Source organism: Cynocephalus volans, chromosome 11 (genome assembly GCF_027409185.1).
Source record: "Cynocephalus volans isolate mCynVol1 chromosome 11, mCynVol1.pri, whole genome shotgun sequence".
Classification (NCBI taxonomy): Eukaryota; Metazoa; Chordata; class Mammalia; order Dermoptera; family Cynocephalidae; genus Cynocephalus; species Cynocephalus volans.
Genome location: NC_084470.1, coordinates 111,934,292 through 111,958,537, shown reverse-complemented (window position 1 = coordinate 111,958,537; position 24,246 = coordinate 111,934,292). Strand labels below are relative to the sequence as shown.

The 24,246-nt window shown below is 43.0% G+C and overlaps 1 protein-coding gene across 3 annotated transcripts in view; it reads left to right on the top strand.

The window, feature by feature from the left end:
• Positions 1 to 24,246, top strand: part of SMYD2 (SET and MYND domain containing 2) — a 48,034-nt gene that overhangs the window by 6,331 nt on the left and 17,457 nt on the right. For 2 of the 3 annotated variants that reach the window (XM_063114336.1, XM_063114335.1), the window contains exons 2-5: positions 11,430 to 11,493; positions 19,789 to 19,899; positions 22,403 to 22,463; positions 23,176 to 23,300. In XM_063114336.1, coding sequence (XP_062970406.1) covers positions 11,430 to 11,493; positions 19,789 to 19,899; positions 22,403 to 22,463; positions 23,176 to 23,300 — 361 coding nt within the window. The remainder of the gene's footprint in view (positions 1 to 11,429; positions 11,494 to 19,788; positions 19,900 to 22,402; positions 22,464 to 23,175; positions 23,301 to 24,246) is intronic. The other variant, XM_063114337.1, reaches the window with a different exon arrangement.

Sequence of the window (24,246 nt, the reverse complement as noted above, 5' to 3'; positions counted from 1 at the left end):
GTTTGATTTTCAGCAGTGTTCCCTCCCATTTCTTGTACCGCTCACAGACAGCCTCTCTTTGGGTTTGTCTGCATATATTTGAATTTATGTATATATGTGTCCCATCATCATTGGAGAACTAGACAGACCTAGAACAGGGCACCCTGATTGTACTTGACAGGATTCAGGTGTTGAGCCGTCCTCTGGTCAGCCTGGCAGCTCAGCAGATTTCTGTAGCCGTATCTGAGAGGTGGTGAGTGGCCTGTTCTGGGACTAGAGGGAGGCGGGGCACCTTGAGGTCACCTTCCCCTCAGGGATTTGCATTGTCAGCCTCTGTACATGATCATCGCCCCATCCCACCCACATCCCCAACCCTCAAATCTTTGGATTTCTAGAAAACCTGCACTGGTTTAGGGGTGCAATGAGTGGCTGGGAATTGACTGAAGTACCTGCCTTTTCAGGGGCTGAACCTATGACCTTGGCCTCGTTAGTGCTCTAACCAGTCACAAAACCACACACCTCACTTTATGTGACTTCCACTGACTCCTTTTCAATTGCAAAGGCGTTCACACCAGCACAGCACAATAGAACAGAAGGAAACCAGATCTCTTCAAGACTTCTCTGAAGGACAGAATTATGCAATTTAGCAGGAAAATAATATAAAAAAGTCTTGAAGGTTCGGGAAACAACTTATCTTTCTAGTCCATGCATTCACTGAGAATCCAGCTGTGACTCTCAGTCTTCTTAAAACAAAAATTTAAAAATAGTATGGATCTCCTTGTGCCAACTTATTAACATAAAATCTGGTGACTCTTGTACATGAAGTGGAAGGTTTCAGATGACTAAGTAGAAAGATCACAAGTGTATTATTAAAATAATTGGGTTATCTTTTATAGGAAAGAGTGGATCTGAGAATTCATAAGTGCTTATCTTCAGCAAGTTTATAGTCCCTAGAGACCAAAATTACTACTGACTCTAATAACGGAGACACTGTTGTGTATCAGCTATTGCACCATGATGCATGAGGCGTGTCAGTGCCCAGGGGATGTGGAGTCACCTGGAAGCGAGGAGAAGCAAGGACAACTCACTAAAGAAGTGAAATCACACCAGGGCCTGACCACATGAGCATATCCTGGGGGCAGAGACATGGAAAGAAAATCTGGCTGCCCAGCAAGATAGAGTTTTTCACCCGAGCCAAATAAAAATCTGAAGACTATATCCTGGCACTTAAAAGGAGTTGTGTTGAAAACTGTGACAAAATGAAACATTCTTGGACAAGGCAGAGCTTTTTCTCTTCCGTTGATGAGTACCAGGAAAGACTCTTCAGGGATGTGGGTACTGGCTCACATTTTGGTGATTTTTCTCACTCTGGTAATGTTTGTATAGGACACACTTTCCCCTTCACCATTTGAAAAATTTCTTGTCCGTCAATTCCAAGGCAGGTCATAGAAACTAGAATTATTACTCTAACCTTCCCCCTCCTTTCTGTATAGGGACTGGCCATAAAGAAATTCGCTGACCTACCTTGTCTGAAGGTAGGTCATAAGACCCTGGTTCCAAAGGGGGCCTGCCCAGAACCTGGGAGGAAGGAACACTACACAGAGAGGCTGAGAAGAATCTGGACAGGCCTTGCTGGGCTTCCTCCCTCAGTCTGTTACCATTAGATCGTCGTACCCATTTCATCCAATCACGTTCTACACAGCTTCCATTGTGCACCAAACCTAAGCGTAGAAACAGACAGTTTTCCTTGAATCTTTGAGTCTTTGTTACTAAAGTCTCCCCTGTCACATAAAACTTTGATTAAATAAGTAGTATGCTTTTCTCTTGTTAACCTGTCTTTTGCTACAGGAACATCGGCCGTGACCTCATGACAGGTGAGGAAAGGGTCACACCTTTCTGTCACTACACCCACAGCACCCTGTCTCATGACCTGCACATACTAGGAGAGAGCTTTGACCAGATAGTATACTTTGGTCTAATGAAATGGCAACATTCCTACGTTGCATTAAAATAGCAGCAGCTCTGGGTAGACATATTTTGGAAGTTAATGCAATGTAACTTATCCATGCACCTGAGTAAATATTTCTAAATATCACTTTAAGAAAACCTGTAGGGTTTTTTCAACTTAAAAACATGCAGGCTAACAAGGAAGTATGGATTTAGAAACAATCTACTTATTTCATACAATTTCTCATTGATTTTGGCACACGTTCCACCTTTACAAGATGCCCGGCCATGAAATATTTTCTAGGTGCAGAAAGGGAGAAAGAAGCCTACCTCCACTGTTTCTTTCCATGAATGTTCAGAGAATGGCCCTGAGAGAGCTGCACTGTGCAGTTGGAGCTGCAGTCAGAACTGCCCCCGGGCTAAGCCTCAGGAGCCTGCTGTGCGTCTGGCTCTCTCTGCTACATTAGTTTCACCACAGCAGTACCGCATCACATATAGTGATGCACACATGCACACACGTGCACACACGTGCACACATGTGCACACATGTACATGCACCGTGCCCATCCTCCCTCTGCATCCCTCTTTGTCTGGCCGGCTCCTCAGGCTCTGAGAAGTCTTTCCTGATTCCTGCAGCTGCACTGGTTCCCTTCGTCCTTGCTCCCGCAGCACTTGCCCATACTCCGTTACTCTTGCTCCTTGAGTGCAGGAACTAGGTCTTACTCATCCTCGGAAACCCAGGACTCAGCAAGAGGATGGGCACACTGTTACCTCAGTGAATGTTTGTGAAATGAGTAGCCTCGTTTCTGCAGCTCATCCTGTCAGTGGCCCTTTGGGCGGCCTCATCACCTGTCTAAATATACAACTCTGTTCATTCTTGGAAATGAACCCTTATAAGTGCCCTCAGAACCCTTTACTGACTCCCGACTTTCTCCAGAACAAAATCTAGGCCATATTGAGTGACCCTCTCACCCTATCCCGCATCAGCCCTCACTGCATTTAAGGCTTAGACCCTAAACTCAATCCGGGTGCTCTTTCTAGTACCCTACAAAGGTGCTCTGTCATTCTTCATTCTTGCTGTCATCCATTTGTCACCTAGAATACGTTTCTCTGCAGTATTTCCTTCCTTGTGCTTGGCCGCTTTCCCAGGTAATGCCTTACATCCTAAGTCTGTCCGTACTCAAGAAAGAGCCATCCACATCTCTTTTATGAACCTTCCTCTTAACCACTTCGGCCCATAGATCTATTCATTTTATTTATTTACTGCTTTAAATTTGCTTTACAGTAGTTTACTGTTTACATTTGCTGAACGTCCTGCTATTCCAGGCATTGTGCTCTAACTGTGGGCATTTGGAGGTGATTAAGACAAAATCCCCTGTAAGAGCTGTTGCCCTGGCTTCTGTGTCCTCAGAGGTTCATCCTAGGGGGAGTTTCCTGCTCTCAGTTCAGTGTCATGTGGGTCATTTGGATGCTGAGTCATTTCACCTGGTATTTATATTTACCACTCAGTGGGCAGCACTTATTTCCCCAAATAGCTCATTTTTTTTTTAACAAAATATTCTCCAGAGCACAGTTCTTTGCACATAGAAAATAATATTTTTGAATAGGAATCTTGGCTATGGTGGCTGAACATTTCCTTACAACCTCATGTGCAAGGTTTTATAGTATATTAAATGTTTTTCTTCATTCAGAAATACAAATGGAATCTAGAAGGATGGAAAGAAAAGTATCTGCTCAATCTGTTCAAACAATACCTGATAAGGTTGAATTCTCAAGGTAAAGTCCACAATTGGGTATTCACCTAAACAAATTGGTAATTCAGCTTTTTATTATTTGTCTACAGGAAAATAAAACTAAGAGCATGAGAGAGTGTCAGCTCTTAAAAGTCTTCTGTAAGCAACTAAAACAGTACATTTTCCTGTAAGTAAGATTCAGAACAGGTGTGTTAGGCAGGGAGTTCATACTCATGTTTGGCTGCAAAGAATCTGACCATGTTCTGGGAGCCCACAGTAACATTAAATATTTTTTACCATGGCTTATTTCTACTTTGTGGGCAGAATGTTGAAGTGAGGAATATTGTTTAGGAGTATTTTAAGTTTTAAAACAGTTAAGACTAAATTAGTTTTGTCATTTTCCTCGATGTTTAATCACGTGAGTGTTGTGCAGGTTACAGCAAGAGTGGCCATAGGGGAACCTAATGTTGGTATTCACTGCACAGTTCTAATGAATAACATCTATCATTTATTGTGCCGTTGGACGAAACGGTAGATGTTATTTATCGTCGGCTCCTTTATGAGAGAACTGTGTTAAAAAGAAAGGCGTTCGTTGTTTCTTGCCTTTTGACTTCTCCATCAGTAGGCATTAAAGAAGTAACGATAAGAGTAGCAAGGAGGTGCCAGTCTGATCTTGCACAAAAGTTAGGACACAGAGCATTTCCAGAGGAAAACGTGAAATCTTAACTGTGTAAATGCATTGTTGGAGCGAGCTTTAACTGTTAGAGATCGTAACGAGATGAGGTTTGGATGTAGGTGTTGTCCAGTGGCTGAAAGGAGTAATTTCATGCTCACTCTCCTGTGACCATAAGCTTCATTATTATTATTTTTTTTCTTTCTAAGGCAAAGGTAAACTTCATGTCAGCCAGAGCCTGCATTAAAAACAAATCCTCGATTAGTGTCATTTTATAACAAGGTCAGCCATTACCCTGACCACCAAGCCCAGCTTTCTCCTTATAAATCACCATTCCAATTCCAATAGTTGGGAAAACCTATTAGTTGCTACCTTACTGCCCTAAATATTTCCTGCCTCCCCTAGAGGACGAGGGCTCTAACTTTTAACAATCCTCAGAACAAAGCCGGTGCTAAGGCACAGGTTCAACCCAGCTCTGGGAAGAAACCCCCCGCTGCACATGGGTCCCAATTCACTGTTACATTGTGGATTAAAGTGACGTGTGGTGCATCTTTCACTGTGACACAGAACCCTGTAGCCTGAGTATTATCCCTGTCCCCTGACCGGGGTTATAATAGGGTTCTGCCACAATTCCTCCAATTTTTATTTCTCTCAAACAAGATTGGAGACCTTGCTGGTGTAACCACCCTCGCTGGGTGGGAGGCTAACTTTGTTTCTGATTGTCTTATTTCAGCCTAGGGTGAAGTTATATTGGGCTGCTGGGCTTTTTTCCTTTTCTCCTGTTCAGCAGGCTGGGGCTGCCTCTGTTCAACAGAGCATACTTGTCACTTCTTCTGTCACCATTAGTTAAAAGTAATTGTTATTGCAAACCCCCTCTATGCCAGTATCATTTTCTTTCATGGTGAAACCCACTAAGCATTCATTTCAGTAGCAGAAAGTAGGGAGCTCACAGAGTCAAATCCTTTTTATCTAGACCAACAGCACCTGCGGCAACGCATTAACTAGCTGGAGCTGTTAATTACATTTCTAACTTGTTGATCTTCACGGCTTCTGATTTTTTAAAGCAAGGAAATTAATCACTGTGTGTGTCTCCTCCAGTAGAAAATGACAGGAGCGTGTCTTCTAAGTCCTGTTCCAGTCACTAATAATCAAATACTTGCATTTTCCTATAAAATTTCTTTTTCCTCTTTGTGAAAGAACCATTTCTTAAGTTCAAAGAGCCCTTCTATTCACAGCAGGGTAGATATTTGCCCATAAAACAAAGGATTTAGAAACATAAACCCTCTAGCTATACGTCTGAATGATATTGTAGTGAAGTTTTTTCAGTAGCTGACATCACTTTAAAAGAAAAATACAAAAGCACAAAGACTAATTAAAAGTGTATAGTAGTACCCAACATTTATTGAGTATTTATAGTGTTTCAAGCAGTATGTTAAACAGTTCGCTTGTATTTTCTCATGTAATTTGCATAGCAAACCTATGAGATAGAAATTGTATCTTTATTTTACAGTGGAGGAAACTGAGGTTCCAAAAGGATTAATAACTTGCCCAACATCATATAGCACATCAAGCACGAAAAAGAAAAAGCATTTGAAATAGGGAGATGGGAACAGTAACTCATTCATCCTAAATTAGGAAGCAGGGATCAGGAAGAAGTGGAAAGAAAGCTGAGGCTTTTCTTAAAACTTGGCTTCTAGCATACTGTCACAGTTAAAAATATGGTGCCAGCTACTTTATTCTTCCCTAAACGTTCATCATCAAAATAGCTAAACCACCTAATACATCCACTATATGCCACTCATTCTTAGGATGAGTTGCACTGTAAACAGTTGCTTTGCAGAGAGCTCCAACATAAATTCTGCACAAACAAGAGCCACTCAACTCAAACTTATTGCCATAGGCCAATGGTTCTGAGTTCTGGAAGCACATTAGAGACTCCTGGGAGCTTTCTAAAAATCCCAGTGCCTAGACTCAACACAGCCCGATCAAATGAGAACTGATGGGCCCTACCCCAGGGAGCCAAGGTCGAGAACCACCATGAGAGGTCCTTAGCGATTGGCTCTTTTAGTTCCATTCCTTTGGGTTATTTTAGCTCTTTATTTTTTTGAGGGAAATTTTGTTTTCTTTATTTTCTACAGTCTTTCCCCAAACCTCCTGGACAGTTCAGATTAGGTTACATTGCAAAGGAACGTTTTACGACTGTCTTCTGTAGGAACAGAGTTTATTCCAAATGCCTTTGTATATTCCTACAGTGAAAATGGATAGCCCATATGAGGTTTCTCTCTGGCTATAACTCTTCAGTCCACAACAGACACTCAAAGGATCTCACTTTCTCTCTCAAGCAAATACACATACACAATCAGCTGAGCAAATTTTAGTTTGAGTTTCAGCCATGAGACTTACGAAGAGTTTACATCTCTCCCTAGCAGTGGAAAGAGCTGAGGAACATGTCCGGATAATCTAAACAGAGCTCCCTTCCCCGCCCCACCCCACCTCATCTGGAATTGCTCATACCAAAATAGATCAAAGTAGATTCTTATGTTATTCATTATCGGTAACAGTAGCTATCAAAAACTGTTAGCTTTTCTCCTTCTCTACCCTGAAGGTAGGTTGGCTCAAGAGGATCTCTGCTAAGAAAACTCACCTATAACCAGGGAATTGACTCAATGAGCATACATACGGTAAAAATCTGCCCTAGAGCCAGGCAAGGCTTTTCTGTTTTCAGTAAGAAGTGCAGCATTCTATCATGAGGTTCCTAAGAGGACATGATCTGCGTTGGCCTCTCCCAGTTCCTCTGTCTGAGGAGCACGTAGGTTCCCTACCATACTGAGTGACAGGAAGGGACCTTCTTTGCATGGAGTAAATACATCAGTCCTTGTTTCTTCTGATCTATTTCAAGTGAAGTTGATTCCTGTGGCACAGTTGGTTACGAGATCCTGTTTGTGGGGATGCTCCCTCTCCAAATGTCATTTTGAAAAATGATCCTGGATCCTCGCATTCCATCTTTGAAACAAAGTGACATTAATGGAAGCTGGGACGTTCTGCAGACCATAGAAAAGAATGCCTCTACTTATATTTTGTTATGACTATTAGCTTATCCAGACACAGATTATTTTTGCTTCATGTAGTCTTTCCTCCTGGACAGTTGTCGCAGTATTCAAGGAAGGATGTTCTTGCATGACGAAGACAAAAAATGTGTGAATTCAGATTCTGCTACTTTTTGAATTACCACGTTGGATTAATTTTTTCACCTGTAGGGTCCTCATTAACTTCAATTGAAAAATAGGCATAATAACTTCTTCATAGACCTGTTGAGATATTAAGATAGATCAGCAGTTTTCAAATTTTTTGGTCTCAGGACCTCTCTGTTCTCTTAAAAATTATTGAGAACCCTAAAGAGCTTTGTTCATATGGGTTATGCCTATCAGTATTTACCATATCTGAAATTAGTACAGAGAAAATTATAAAGTATGCATTTTAAAATGGCAGCAGCCATTACTGTTAACATATTTTTATGAGAAATATTTTCCAAAACAAGAGAATTAATGAGACTAGTGGTGGTGGTTTATATTTTTGTCAGGATTACTGTCTGGATTTATGGAAGACAACAGGATTCTCAAACATGCACAGACTTCTGAATTCAGTCTATGGTGTTATGTTGTTTTGGTTGAAGTATGTAGCAAAAATAAAGTTTCACACAGATATATATTTTTGGAAAGTAAAGAGTGTATTGATAGCCTTTCCAGTTAAATCAGTTAAAGGTGGACTTTTTTTTTTGCAGCTGGCCGGTGCAGGGATTGAACCCTGGACCTTGGTGTTATCAGCATCACTCTTTAACCAGCTGAGCTAACCAGCCAGCTCAAATGTGGATATTCTTTGATTCAACACTAAAACTCAATAAATGATATTGTCTTAAAAGTTAATTATAATGTGCAATCTGAAGTCATATCAGTGAATTCTATGTACTCTGTTACAGTGCAATCCACTGGTTTATCTTACACTTTGAATGACTCTTTTAGCCATGCATAACTTTTAAAACATCATACATTGGTTATTTGAAAAATATTAGTTCACTAAATTATACAGATCTTCTAAAAGTTGACTCATTTCATCAAACCATATCAAAAATCACAATAGTTAATATCACCACCAATCTGATTTTTAGAAAGGTCTAAAGTATTAAGAAGCTGTCAAGCTCAGGGTGGCAGATGTATGTTTCCAAAATTCTAATTTTTGCTTGGAACCTCAGATTTTGTTATTGGTAGTGATAAAATTTCCTGGAAGTGATGGGCTCACTTCATTCATTTCAATGATATATCTGCCAAATGCTCAAGTCTGAATAACCACAGTTTGTCTAAAGCTGTTTTTTTAAGTAAAAAAAAAAAAAAGATATTCCACGAAGAAAGTGGCTGGCTCAGTTTACGATGTCAGCTATCACACAGTACTTTGTATGACTTAGCTAGTCATTGTTCATCAGTGTGAAGCAGAAATACTTTATGCATTCTTCCTATTTCATCACAGAATGTCAAAAAGATACCAGGGTACTTCAAAAAGTTCATGGAAAAATAGAATTAAAAGTAAAATGAACTTTTCCGTGAACTTTTTGAAGTACCCTCATATACTTAAAAACTTAGATTTAATAAAATTAATATTTGTTACTGCTTCATCAGGGACATTCTTAAGTGAAACTGGCTTTTTTCTCTTACTGGGAGTACATGGCATTGAAGAATACAATGAATGCTAGGACACTTTGGTGCCACTGCTTTACTCTCCAGCCGCCTTTATTCTTTATACCTTCTGCGTTGCAACTGTCAAGACAGTGGGGGGAAAGGCAAATAATGTCTTAGTATTATTTTGAAAATAGTTTTGACCTCACCACCTCCCTGAAAGTGTCCCCAGGACCCCAGCACTCTGCAGACCCCAACTTGAGAACCATTTCAATAAATGATAGAAAGTACATGACACTGAAAAGTTAGCTGTTCTTGTTTGTGGCTTATGGACTTGGTGACTAGCGGGTTCGAATGAAGGTCGGCCTTTGTATTATTTTAATGAAATCCCACTAGAGTTGTTTCCTAGTTCCCAAAGTCCCAATTGCCTTTACTCTCCCTAAGATGTTATGTTGAGGCTGAAAACAAGCCTATGTTGCATGTTAACTTTACTGCTGGCTTCTGTGCAAGGAGACCTAGGTAGTCCTAGCTTTTTTGTGTGTTTTGGAGCTAACAACTATATTTTAAAATATGATAATTTCCTAATCTTTTACATTAAAGGGTCTTGACACTGGTTTCACAGGTTCTACAGTGATCTGAGAATGGACTTTACATGGCTCATGAGGCCTTGAAATTCCACAAGATTTTTTGTTGTTTGGGAGGTGGGGGAGAAGGTGGGCTGTTTGGGAAAGTTGATACCTTCAATCACATTCTCAGAAGTCTGTTACCTGTCCCCTACAAAAACAAACACTAAAAAATGACTGTTTCAGATTGACATTTTAATGGGATAACATCTCTCCACCCGTTGTCCATTTCCAAATGCACCTCTCTGGGGGAGGAATTTTGAAAGCTCTCTCCCTGGCTTTGCTCATCCTTGCTTCTCCTCCCCTTGTCCCTTCTTTGCAGCAGATGTCACCGAGCACTTCATTTAGCACGTGCTGACAGGCCCCCCTTCACAGTTGTTTCTGAGTGCTCCTCTGTCCTTTTTCTTAGTCTAAAATTCAAGAGAGCAGGGACCACGCATCTCACTTCTATTATATTCCAGAGTGCAAAGTCAGAGTTTGGATCCCTTCAGATGCACCCTCAGGGGGTATTTCAGGCCAGAGGCACTCAGCTAAATTAGTGGATTCCTTTTGGAACTATTGAGATGTGCAAACTTGGAGAGTTTATTTATGCCTCAACCCCAAGATGTGTTTTTTCCCACACATGCTGCAGTCTGCTTCTTGGAATCGAAGTGCTGTCATGAAAGCTGCAAGGCAGTCTGTTTAGCGCCAATAGTGGCATTTTTGGAACACTTTCTTGATTCCGTGGGAGGAGTGTGGTGACTGCCACCCGCTGAGAAGCAGTGGCGGAGGATTCTGCAGCATGATGACATTCATATCTGCAGTTTAGCATCTCAGCCCCTCTCCTAGGGTGGGTTCTGCTGGGCTGCAGAGGAGGTGGCATAGGTGGCTCTGCAGCAGTGCCGCATGGCCTCGGCATCTCCACAAATCAGGAAGCTGGCTTCAGTGTGGTGGTGAGAGTCAGATGGCAGGGTTGACAGATCGTGCTTGGACTAGACGCTGTTGTTCACCACTCTGAAAAATGAGTTAAGAGTTCTGTGGTGTGTGGCTTAATTCAGTGGCTTCACAGCCTCTGAAAGAGCTTTGGCTTGTCTCACACGACACACATGAGCCCCTACCAGTTGGTAAGTAACAATGTCCCTGTCCTTTATGGGAAGCAGGAAATAATACAGCAATGAATAGGTTGCATTGGCCTAATTATGAAGAGCCAGAAGAATCACTAAATGGTCCACTGACAAGACGGTGTGCATACCGATAATACCAGTGATATTATATTCAAGAATATGTCTCTGCTTACTAGGTTGCACTATTTTTAAACTTAGATTTCTGGACAGCATTTGAGTAGTGCTGGCATACTAAATTCTATCTTCTGCATTTCTTGCCATCTCTAAGTAGTGAGAGTTGCCACTCACGTTGGATTTTTCCCAGTGTAGATGTGCCTCTTTAGCAGACAAGAAAACCAGGACACAAGAGCCTTTGACTTGCCCCAAACTACCAAATACTAGTACAGGCGATCTTAGCAGCCGTGGTGTCCCAGGTCAGGGGCACTGAGTCAGAGCGCATGTCCCTCATTTCTTTGGACAGTGCCCTTCACACTGGGGGACTTGGTAAATGTTGGCGTGTGTGCTCTTTGACTAACTCACTCCTCCTTGGGGGCTGAATCTGGTCAAAATCTCCTTTGGGAAAATGCCACTTGTCAGTGGGAGACTAAGGTAAGGTGAACCTTGGCTCTGCTTTCCAAACAGATGGCTTCTGTTATTGCATGATAAAATATGCAGCTTCACATTTCTGTGCCTCTCGCCACTACAGTACCCTTTCTGTTTTTAAGGAAAGAAGGATTGTCCAAATGTGGAAGATGCAAGCAGGCATTTTACTGCAATGTGGAGTGTCAGGTAGGTGGCTGGGCCAGCTGGCAGGGAGGGCCTCATTTCCTCTGAAGATCGGGACCCCAGCGTTATCCTCTTCCTTGTCATGGCATTCCTCAGTGCCGTCCTGCAGCCAGAGCTGGAGAGCTTAGTCAGGGTGTAGGCTGTGGCTGGACACCCTTGTGTGTGAGCTGCCCCAGGACCAACAGGCAGCCAGTGACAGAGAGTCACAGTTTGGGGCCCATGCAGGACCAAACACAAGGGGCAGGAGAAGTGGGCAAGATGAGGAAAGCCATGTTTGATACAGGCAGGTGTATTACCAAGGTTGAGAGTTTGCCCCCAAGGACACCTGCAATAAATGGAAGATACAGAGATGACAAATGAAAAGTTTTCAGAGGTATCTTTTACATTTTTAAACGCTTATTGTGGTGGGTCAGTATTTTAATAAATCCCTCTATCATGGGCTGTTTGCATAGACTTGGGGGAGCCCTTGGCACAGCCTTTGTAGAGCCAGAGGGTTCGGCTCTACAAAGGCTACAAAGTCCGGCTGCTTTGAACTTGTACTTGGAGCCAGTGCCTTGGCAGCAGCCAGGCTGAGGGGCTCAGGATGGATGAGTCTCCAGTGAATCCTGCAGCATGGGAATGAGAAGGTTAATGAGGAGGATTTTGGAGGAACTATTGGTAGGCGCTTCGAGGGACAAAGAATGGTGTTTCCTGAACTATTACAGTAACACTAGTAATGTAATTAGTAATTTCTATGAAATGCTCAGGAATTCCACAGAAAATGTATTACATGGTCAAACAGTTTAGAGGAACATGGTCTTTTTGCTTACTTCAGAACTTTTTCTAGCCTTTAACACGCTAGATTATAAATTTCTAAGCCTTCTTATTTGACTTCTGCATACCCTCCCAGACTTTTTTTTTTTAAAAGGGAGCCTATTAATACATGTACACCTTGGGAAATGCTGATGCTATTAAACAGCGGCTCTAAGTGACAGGGATGAGTTTTTCCATATCTGTGCCTCCTTTCGTTGTCATTCTTCCATACCTGGTGCCATCCACCCCCTGATCCCCACACCCCTACTGGCCTACTTCTGATTACCCACTATTTCATTTTTTTCTTTCTCACCTCCTATGCTGTTGGCCTCTGAAAGGCCTCAAAGGGCCTTATTTAGCAGTGGAGGGATTCCTGAGCCTTGCCGTCTCATCTTGCCATGGAGCTCCAGTGACAATGGCCCCTCTCCAGAATGAAGCCCAGGCTGAGACATTGGCCTAGGGAACTCAGACTCCCCCTGGGCTCTGAAGACCATGTGCCCAGCCCCTTGCCTGTGTCTCCCATGGCAGGCTTCTGGAGCTTGTCCGCCTGTATCACAGTGACGATATAAATGGGACTTGTAGCTGAGTTTTCAGGGCCTTCTTTTGAAGAGGAGAGATCACACTTTGCTCCTACCAGTTGTGGATAGAGCATTCTCTTGTTAGACAGCTAAGGCATCGTAGAGATCAGTGGGCCCTGGGAAATACACTGTTTATTCTAGGCCTGCCAGGGAAGCTAGCTGTTTCTATAGGTAAGTTAAACACTTCTAGAAAAATTAACTCATTCCATTCTGGTTCTTTAGAGAAGCAAGCATAGTAAATCACACACAGTTCAGATGATTTGACATGGTCCAAGTAGCATGTTTCAAAGCTACTACTTACTAACTCCATGAGCCTGGCAAGTCACAAGACATCTCTGAGTCTCAGTTTCTTCAAATATGAACTGAGGACAACGGTGCCCATCTTAATGTGTTGTAGGGACAAAGTGATGTGATAGATATGAAAATTCTGTATAAACTGTGATGTTGTGTGACAAGTGTGTGTGGCTAGTGTAAATATTAATATTATAGTCCACAGTAAAGTTGAATTTGTAAAATTCAGACTGGACTGAAGCTTAGCTTTATGCAAAGAATAAAGTAAACAGCATACTTTTGATTAAAGGGGCTTGTTTTTTTAACCTAAGAGAATGGCTAGATTCTGAGAACCTGAGGACTCTCATGGTATACCTTGTGTGAGTACTGCTTATTACAAGATGAGTCTTAACTCCTCTGAGTAACCTGTAACAGTTCATTAATACAGAATGTCAGAGTGTGTGACGTGCAGGGATTCCCCCTGGGTCTCCTGAGTGCACTGCTAAGCTACCTTCCATTAGGCCTCACCAGGTGGCCATATTTTGAAGGATGTATGGTCTCTGACCCTGGTTGGGATTGTAAGGTGCCCATTATGGTTTCCTTGCCCTCGGGACCTAGTCTCCCAGATTTTCATCTATGAGTACACAGGGGTGCTGCTGTCCCTTGGAGGAGGCTCACATTAATGAAATACCCTAACTGGGGTGTACCAGAATGCTGGTTATTACTTTATAGTAGCAGTTCGACAGTCTGCATTTTACCCCTGAAGGCAAACTGTCCATCATGATGAGGTGATTGCTTGGAACCCCAGAATGGAGGCAAGAGTTACGGGATTCCAGTGTTCAGAGGCTGCAGACCAAGGCAGCCTGCTGTGTCCAGCCTCACAATGAAGTTTTCCCTACTGTTCGCCCAGTTGCTGGCTAAGGGCACCCTGCGCCCTGGGGAGTACTTTGGCAATTCTATTTTTTGTGCTTCTGTGAAGTCTCTAGTGACCAAAGGACCCTCCTAGGTGGCAAGCGATAACACAGCTCCTGAAGCCTCTTGTTTCAGAGGTGGCAGGCTGCATTTGACCTGTAGGCTTTGTTTTTGTTTCATCCATCTCCTGTTGCTGAAGGAAGAGGCTAATGTCCATGAAGCTTTTTCATCCTTTAGAGCTGAAGTGTGGGGCAGTGTATTACAATGAGATGGAGCGGCATTAGGCTTAATAAAAGTAAGCCTAGAACTAAAGGGTGGTACAGGAGCTTCGTACAGGAAATCATTAGGGAGGAATCTGGGACATTTGCTCCAGAAATGTATTCAGGGTTCAGCTTAAGGGAATGTTTGAATGGGATCAAAGTGGAGGCTCTGCTCAAGATAAAATGTGGCACAAAACCAGAGCAGCCAAGAGGAAGGTAGTGGCATGTGAGTCTCATCTAAGCAGCAGGGCCCTCCGCTGCCAGTGATTGCCAGGCTTCTTCAAAGGCAGGCCTGCCCACCTCAGTCTGCAGGTGGCCAGTGCCTCACAGCCGCGCTGGGGGAGTTGGGCTGGAGGGTATGAGTCCACCCCGTCAGGAGGCAGGACATGTCCATAGTGGTTGGGTGACCTGCCCAAGGGCCAGCAGTGGCAGAGCTGGGGCTAGACTTTACAGATGGCTTCATCACTCCGTGGCAGTGTGCCTGGGAGCACTGGGGCCTTCCAGGAGGAGAGGCACCGTGGGAATGTGCCACAGAAACAGAAGTGGCCTTTGAGGGATGTGAAAGGGGTGAGCAGCATCTGCTGCTGTCATCTCGTCCAGAGCCTGTCAGAAGTGCTGAGGTGCACTTGCTTCTTGAGCGTTCCCTTTCCTCGGATAAGATCCTAGTCGCTCTGTATTCTCCCCCAATCTGCGCTGCTTTAGGATTTTGCTTTATTTGATACAATGTGGTTCTATCTTGTCCCGTTTACTTCCCTCCTAGTTCACTTGACTCAGTGTGATGGTGCCAGAGGAAAGATTTTAATTGACAATCCATGACAGGGTAATGGGAGGAAATATAAAAGAGACAGAAATCTCTTTTTAGTTAGTCTTGCTATTTTGTAACCAGTATGTTTCAATGAACTGATGTTTATTTTTATAAATATGCCTGGAAAGATAAGTGTATTATTCACTCACTTAAACTTCTTCATTAAATTGTGCTATGACATGTTCAACAGAGCAATTTTAGAAAGTGATTATAGAAAGATAATCATGATGCAGTAGAACATTCTGGGGTGTGTTTCTTTAACAAGTATAGAGAAAAACACCTCTGTGTTTTATAAACAGAAGTGAGGGGTTAGAGTACGCTTTTGAAAGCAGGGAGGAATTTTTTACAAAGCATGTGTGACAAGCATGTGACTAAAGATGTGGGAAAATTCTAGACTTTTATCACTGACCAGAAAATAACTGAAGTGTAGAAAACATCTAGTAAATGCTTGCTGAACCTTATCATTGTTAATGGGAGATTAGTGAGTAGGGCCAGAGTCCTAGGTTCATTCCTGGTTAAATTCACACTGGTCTCTTAACCCAGCCATAGCAAGCGTCTTCATCTTGGGCCCCTGTTTTTTTCTGAATGTTGAACATCGCCAGTAGGAGGAAATGTGTGTGAAGGACTGAGGGCATCCCCTCGCTCTTACTGGGAGTACAAAACAGCATCCGTCCTAGAGACGGTGGCTCCCAGCATCGGGCATCCCCCTGAATACTTTTCCCTATTTCTCTCGAAGATAATCGTAGTGGAAAGTGGAAATCCTATGACAGTTTCTCGCTATTCCATGTTGTAGGAATTCACATAGGCAGGTGTACAAGTGGACTGTGTTGTTTTGAAAGCTCCTGTAGATCAGCAGAAACACCAAATGCTAGAGGTAGGAAGGGGGCTTGATGAAAATGCAGTCTCCTTATCTGGCAAGGCAATGTGTCATTTGCTTAGTGGAAAACTGGATGCCATGATAATCACTGTTTTCTTCCAGTGTTGGAAACGCTGGTGCACCACAAGACAACTTTGTGACTCTTTATGCATCTTTCAGCATTTTGTCCATGCACAAAAACGGAAGTGATGCACAGCAGTTATTATCTTAGTCAAAAATGAATTAGAAGTTTAAAAATAGGTTCATCAATACAAAAAAGCCATATCTTACTTTTGTATAGATTTGATTGCTTATTTTATTACACAATTTGTGTTCATTATAGAAAAATCAGGATGTAGAGACTAAAAGAAGTACAGAACAAGTATCCATAACCATATCCCTTGAGAGGACACCAGTAGTAACATATACTCTGGTGTGTGTCTTTCTTAATCCTTTCTGGGCATGTGTATGTAGATTATCTTTTTGGAAAATGGGATCCTAGTTTACATAAAGTTTTATAAGGATTGTATTCAAGGCAGGAGTGATAGCCTGATTTTTGAAGAAAATAGTAGAAAAAGTTTTAGAAAAATAGATTAAAATATTTTAAAGAGCATAAAGAGTTGCAAAATCATTCTGTGTACAACAAAACTGCCAATATTCCAAAATAAAACTACTTATTAATAACATTTATTCCTATTCATCAGGTTAGCCTTTTTTTTTTTTTTTTGGTTTTGCCCAATCTGTTCATTTATCATTTCTTACGGGCAAAATTACGGCAGTTGCCTCTGTCAGGTTCTCTAAGACTTGTGGACCATCTCTATGATAGAAGAGAGTGTATCACAATATGCTCAAAACCCTTCTGTCACTTCAATCAGAAGCTCACTGAAGCTGAGTGGTGCCATCTCTGCCATTCCTCCCTTAATCCACACCTCTCATCACCTTCAAAAAAGAGAATGAAACATTGTTCTTATGGTGAATTTCCCTTGAAACTTGTGCGACTGCCTTTCCTCGAATTTATCAAGCTATGTGATTTAACTGCTGTGTGTGAGACTGTATCTAATTACAGCTGCTCTTACTTTTTTGTCTTGTGTTCTGACTGCTTGAAGGCAAAGACTGCATCTCCCATCCCTGCCTCTAGGGTCAGTTACAGAGCTTGTTGAATGAACAAATGAGCCAATAAATGAACAATTACCAGCGACTGTTGAGGGTACACATGTGCCAGGCACTGTTCTAAGTGCTTCTCATGGGTTAGTTTATTGGATCCTCATAGGGACCCTTTGTGTTTGCGTGAATGCCTGGTTATCCCTGTTTGAAAGTCCTGCATTGGTTGGCAGTTTTCAAGTTTTATATCTGATTATCACTGTTGCAAGGTGTAAAATCATGGACTTAGAATTCTGGACCTGCTAAGTAACTTAGGAATCATGTTATTTTTGGCCAAGCAGACTGGCTCAGAGGGAGCAAGAGGCCTGTGCAGTGTCACCTAGGTGCTTTCACTGCAAAGCAGGGGGAAGAATGTAGGTGTCCTGAGTCCCAGACCAGTGTCTCTGCCACGAGGCTCCAGTCTGCTTTCTTCCCAGAGCATTGCTTGTATGTTTTCTTCCCTTTGAGGACATCAATAAATGTCAATATTATGTATTATTTATGTTAACATTAATGGTAAATTAATTACATTAATAAATTAATTGTATTAATAAATAATAAATACATTATATTAATAAATGTTAATAATTAACTTCTTTTTCTTAGGAGTTCATTATTGTTGGTAAACACCAAAGCACCACCCACAATTCAGAAAATCAACAGCTTAAAGGCCCATCAAGGACAGAGGTCATGACTTAAATCAGACTTTGCTTAGGGTTCCCAAGGCCTTGTCTCTGTCTTTTCCTCTCCTCTTTGCAGCTGGGGAGGGAGCTGATTTGTCTGCAGGGAGCTAGACCCATGTGTTCCTACCTCTTTGCCTCATCCCCGTGCTCTCATTTTAGGGCTTGGCTAAAAACAGATCCTCTTTTCCCTTGTGCATGTCTTGTTATTTCTTTCTCTCCCTGCTCTTAGTTATATTTGGTACAGCGTTATTTAACTCTGCAGAACATCTCGGCACAGAACTTGAGACCAGGGACAGTGCCACATACTCATAGTGCTTTAAATCATTAAGTGACATTGTGTCCTTCCTTCTTGGGATTGGGGTGGAGGGAATTGGATAGGGAGACATCTTCATTCATTCAACAACTTTATCAAGTGCCTGGTAAATGCTAGGCCCTGTTGTAGGTTCTGGGGTTAAAGCTGTGAACAAAACAGACTAAGTTCCTGTATCATACTGGGGGGAGACAGAGACGAAACCGAAAAACGAATAAACACGTAATATCTCAGGTGGTGAGAAGTACTAAGAAGCAGCAGAAAGCAAGGAAAGGGAGAGGAATGGGGAAAGTGCTGTTTTGACAGGGTGACATGGCAGGTGTTGTCTTGGGAGGGTGACATTCCAGCAGAGGCTGGAAAGGAGGGAGCATTTGGGTCTTTGGTGACGAGAGTCCTAGCCAGGGAACAGAGCAAGAGCGAAATTCTTGAGGCGAAAACATGTCCTGGTGTGTTCGAGGAATAGCAAGTCACTGGGGTGGCCAGTGGGGAGTGAGGCGGGGGAGCAAGGGGCACGGGGGGCGGGGTAAGCAGTGATCAGATTCTAGATCTGTTCTGAGGGCAGAGACGCAGGATGTGCCAGAGACAGATGTGGAGGGTGAGTGAGAGCAGCAGCAAGGATGACCCCAGGTGTTTGGCCTGAGCACCCGGGAGAACGGACTTAGACTTGCCATTCTGGGCTGCGGAAGGCAGAGGCCGGGATGGGACCCCATTCCACCGTGAGAGCGTGTCTGAGGGCTCCCGTCAGTGTGCACATGGGCTCTGATGGTTCTCACTACAAAAAAATAAAAATAAAAAAACCTCCTTCACCCCTCTATCCCTGTAAGCCTTTGCCCCATTTCTCTCAGTTTCCATTTTTCCTTCCATTCTCTATTGAATCCACTCCAGCAGCCTCTCACCCCATCACTCCATTGACGCTGTTTTGTTTTGTTTGTTTTAATCGGTGATGCCCTCCTTGATGCCACATCAGTTCTCGGTCATTTCACACTGAACCTGTCACCAGCCTTAGTGTCAGCATTTCTGTCTGCTCCTCAGAGGACATTCCTCCTTTGGCCTCCAAAACACCCCTGTGACCTTCTCTTTCCTCTGCCTTCCCCAGATGTTTTATCAAATGCATCTTTTGAGAGGCCATATTCTTAAATATTCCCAGTAGTTGCCCTTGTCAGACTCTTTGAGGGCCCTTGACAAAGCCCTCATTGATGAGTTTTTTCCCTAATCACCTGTAAAAGGGGTCTGGGTGCTGTGTCAGTCACCTGTCGGTTCCTCGTGCTCACCTGGGGACCGAGTCAGAACAGACATGCAAGTGAGCAGAGCCAGATCAGTGGCTGATACCCACCCGAATCACTCACCCCTGCAATTTGACAACTTACACAGATAGTGGGAAGGTGTATGTGGTGTTTGGAATAGTGAGGGGCTGCAGAAGGACATGAGATGCTTGATGAAAAAACGCAAAGCAGTTTTCTCATCCCAACAGCATTGGCCAGGCCTGAGTCAGGTTACACAATCATATCTGTCTTAAAAGATGTTTTAACTCTAGCTTTTGTGAGCATCCTCATGTTTTCCAAAAGGAAACACATTTCACTTGACCTTAACTAGGGGGCTTTACTGCATCCTCTCTTCTCGCACTTTATTCCAGTGTGTGTAGTTTTTTTAAACAGTTTTTTGGTGTGTTTTTTTTTTTTTTAATCTTCCCAGAAAGAAGATTGGCCCATGCACAAGTTGGAATGTTCTCCCATGGTCGTTTTTGGGGAAAGTTGGAATCCATCAGAGACTGTAAGGCTAACTGCAAGGATTCTGGCCAAACAGGTGAGGAAATGGGATAATATTCAAGTGCACTTTTTTTTTTTTCTTAAAGGTCAAAAGATGAGTGACTGACCTTGTGATCATCTCTCACTGAACATCCTTAGACTCCACTTCCTATCACATCCCTATGGACAGCGGGTGGGAAAAACACTCCAGGCATAAGCTGGTTTGTTTTGTGTGTGTTCAATTAGGACGTTGCTTACCCCAGACCAGGAGCACAGCCACGGCTATTAAACTCTGAGCTTTTTTTGAAACAGGTTTAAATAGAAAAACGTGGCCTTTAATGGCATGAAAAACCTGACGAAAACAAATTAGAGCTATCTAGGGAATTCAACTGCTATGAGAAGCTTTGGGGGTTTCCTTCTTTTCCGACATAGAGAGCACACCCTGTCCCCTTTACTGTGCAGTATTCTGCTCTCTCCTTACTTTCTTGCCCGTGCATAGGCAGGCAAGGAATGGATGGAATAGTCAGGATGGCATGTGCAGAGGGGAAGAGGAAGAGTGGGGAAGTAGAAACAGGCATGCAGGGAGGAGAAGAGGGTGGAGAAAAGGGGAAGGAGAGAGAGGTGCCCCTGTGAAACATGGTAGCCATCAGCAGTTTTCTCCAGCGGCAATGCCAGCACTGCCTCTTGTCCTCCTTGTTTGGTCACCTTACTGACTGCATGATAATCAGACACCTGATTTCTGAAGGCCCGATTGAAAAGAAGATAGGAGAGCACCATAGGACTTGTCCTGTGAGCCAGCAAAATAGGCAGCGTGGAGCTCAAGAGGCACATATCCCTGGAGGCCCTGCTCCTCCATGTTGGTACAGAAGTTGGTGGCAAGGCCTCTGAGCTAAAAATCTTTTAAAGCTGAAATCTCATCTACTTCTTCCATGTACCTATCAGCTGCCCGCCCGCCACTTAAATTTTATCTAAGCCAAATGTGACTGTAATGATTAGTATGTATCTGTCCTCTGTTAGGACAAGTTAGGATCCTGGGCTGCGTAAACAGAAGTAGAACATTCCTGACTCTGTGGTCATCAGTCCACTATGTGCAGCTGAGGTCAGGTGCTTGCTGAAATGCCACTCCGCCAGCTCAGAGTAACCAGATCCATTCAAGGGTTGCTTGTAGAGTGAGACCAAAAAATCAGAATTGTTTTCCCTTCTGGGAAACCTTTTTGTTAACTTTTGGATCCTTAATAACAGTTATCTTTAAATTTTTTGAAGAGTGGTCAGGCGGAAGTGGTGTGACTGAGGCGTCATAAAATTGGATCTGTGTGCATCTCGGGAGGACTGACCAATCTACCAATCTTGGAAGGAGCAGTGACCAATCTGCTGCTTTTTTTTTTTTTTTACACCTGACTTATTGATGTTATTTATAGTGTTGTGGTTAAGAATTCAGAAGATGGTTGGCCAGTTAGCTAGTTGGTTAGATCACAGTGTTACAGCACCAAGGTCAAAGCTTTGGATCCTCATACCAACCAGCCATGGGAAAAAAAAAAAAAGAATTCAGAAGCAGCTGGTACACTTTCCTGAATGAAAAACTTTCTCAGGCAAAATGACTTATTTATCTTATAAAATGCATCCTGTGAATGGAAGATTTTTGTCCTAAAAAAGAGCTGTTGAAATATTTGGTACCAGGAGGGTACTCTGAATGCTATGATGAGTTTATACCAGTTTCATTCAACTTTTATAATAATTACTACTACTCCTAATAGTTGTATTAAATGAAAAGTTACCTGCCCATCTTTTCATCTCTGTAGGACTTGATGATTAAAAAAACAGACTATTTGTATTCTAGTAGCTTGCAAAGGATTAGGGGAGACAGGCTACCAAACCACCGAGGGGAAGCTTAACATGTTAACTAGGGAGGTGAGAGCGCCCAGCTCGACCACCTGTATCCCCAAATTGAATAGCCACATTACAAAGACGCGGCCTCGGGCCAGCTCCTGAGCTCTGCCTTTGAACTCTTGTCAACACCAAGTTTATTCATGTTCTCAAAGCCTAGCGGGTTCAGTATTGTTAACTCCTCTTGGGGTGTCTAGAACAAAGCCAGCAATACGTTTAAAGTGAATCTGGGCTCACAGATCCAACCAAAAGTGTTCTTTTTGAAACACAGAATTTGAGATCATTTTAGCCTATGCTTAAAGAAAGTGTAAAATGGATGGGGGTTTGATTTTGTTCCTTTTTAGAAAGAGAAATAATAAATAGGATCATTTGTCTGTAGACCCAGTCCTTTTAAGTAAGTGCCCTAAAAAAGTTGTTTTCTGGCCCTGTTTTTTCCCATAACAAGCATTTTTGAGCCTACTGTGTGCATAGTACCATCAGGGTGTTAGGAATGCTATAGACACTTTGAAAAGCTTTGTAAAAGAGTCTTTTGGGTTTGGATGTTGGGCAGTGGTGGACTTCTTGGATAGCTTTCCTTGAGAGTTGCTTCTTTTCAATGTTCATGTAAAAGTGAAAGAGCTGCTTTTTACACTGGTTGTTATAATCTGTATCTGTATGATTTCTTCCCCAATTACTAGAAAATCCACCCAGAGAGAACACCTTCAGAGAAATTGTTAGCCGTGAAGGAGTTTGAATCACGTAAGTCTTTCTGTGGCCGGCCGGGCAGTTATTTTAGCCACAAATTTAATGTGGATCAGGTAGGACTGAAGAAAGCAAGGGAGAGCTTGTGCTCTTAGTCTGGGTGGTGACTTTTTAACTATTAGTTTTTATTTTGACTTGTGTGGTGCTCGAAAAATGCTTTTAACTTCTTTTTTTCCTGAGTTGACAGGATTATTAGGAGACAATTGAGGGAGGTAGGAACTCTCAGGATAAGTTATTGCATTCTGAGCTATCTCCTGCTGGCTCTTCTGGCATGCTGAATATTTTTGGATCTTTGCTGAGTTGCAGTCCTGCAAACAGCTGATGTTCTTACCGAAAGGCATTAAATCAGGGGCTACCCAGTTACTTGACCATGACAGAGATTCCAGGCCCAACCGGGGGGCTCTTGACTGGACCGAAGCTGGTTATCAGTCATTGCCACTCATCCCTGGCCTCATTGCCAAGCGTCAGTTGAGATTTCATGTCCTGAGTGACTTTCAATCGTCAGAGGAAGAGAAGAAAGAAATGGCATGCTTTTCTTCACCTAGGGTTTGTCGTTTAGAACAAGTGATGGGGAATAATTTTCTCTGAGGTCTCCACATGCTAGTTTTTTGGGGGTTTTTTTCCCCTTCTCCATGCCATTTACAGTAAAAAAGGATGTAGCTAGAAATGCAGAGTTTTCTGCCGAGTGTAATGGGTTGTCTATCCGCAGATCTGGATAAGTTAGACAATGAGAAGAAGGATTTGATTCAGAGTGACATTGCTGCTCTCTATCAGTTTTACTCCAAGCACCTTGAATTCCCCAACCACGATAGCCTCGTGGTGCTATTTGCACAGGTAAGGATGCGGCGTCGGGCACACGTGTCCTGCCCTTCCCTCTCTGGGCCCCTTTCCCAGCACACACTCAGTGAAGACGAATGGAAGTAGGATGATGGCGTCACTGACAACGAGGCTCTGCACCTAGCGGAGACTGTGCTGTCCTAGCCTTGCTGGTCCTCGAGCACATCCTGCTCCCCTCTGTGCTGGCCCTCGTTGTTGGGGAGAGTGTAGGAAATTTCCCTCTGCCTTCAGAAGAGTTCACAAAAACAGAGGAGCTTCAGGGCCCCCGTACTGTGGCAAGCTTTAAGCTCTAAGTTCTTATGTAACTGATTAAACATGTCTGTGGGGTAAAGAGTCCAGTATCGGTACCTGTGTGCAATGTGTGCTGATCAAATCAGGATGACTAGTTTGTCTTTAGTGTTTTTTCACTCCTACTAAGGCTGTGTTGATGAAGCAGAGATATGCACAGATGCCCCTGAGGGCAGGCCCTCTCTGATGGCCCAGGGGTCTAGGTCCAGAAAGTCTTTCCTGACGGTTCCCAAGAAATCTTTTTCTTTTCTTTTTTTTAAAAATATTTTAACATTTATTTGTACAGTATGTTTTTTCTGCTAAGAAATCTTGTTTAGAGAAGATTAGGTTTTCCAAAATCAGGTACAATAAGAAATTAGGACTCTGAACAAGAGCAACTTAAAAGTGGTTTAAGAATTGGAAGTTAGGCCAACTGCACGACTGTCTTGGGCTGTGCTAGGACAGGAGAGGAGGGTGCGTGGTGTCCTGCTGGGGCAGAGCACGTCTTTCTGTTCCTGCCATCGTGCTGGCCACCTGCTCGGCTGGGTTCCTCTCCCTCCTGTGCCCTGCGTTGTCCTCTGTAAGCTGGGCATCTAGTTGAAGGTGACCTTCCTAGAGAGAGATACTGGAGTTCTGCTGCGTAGGTACAGGCAACTACGTTCACCTGCTAGAACCT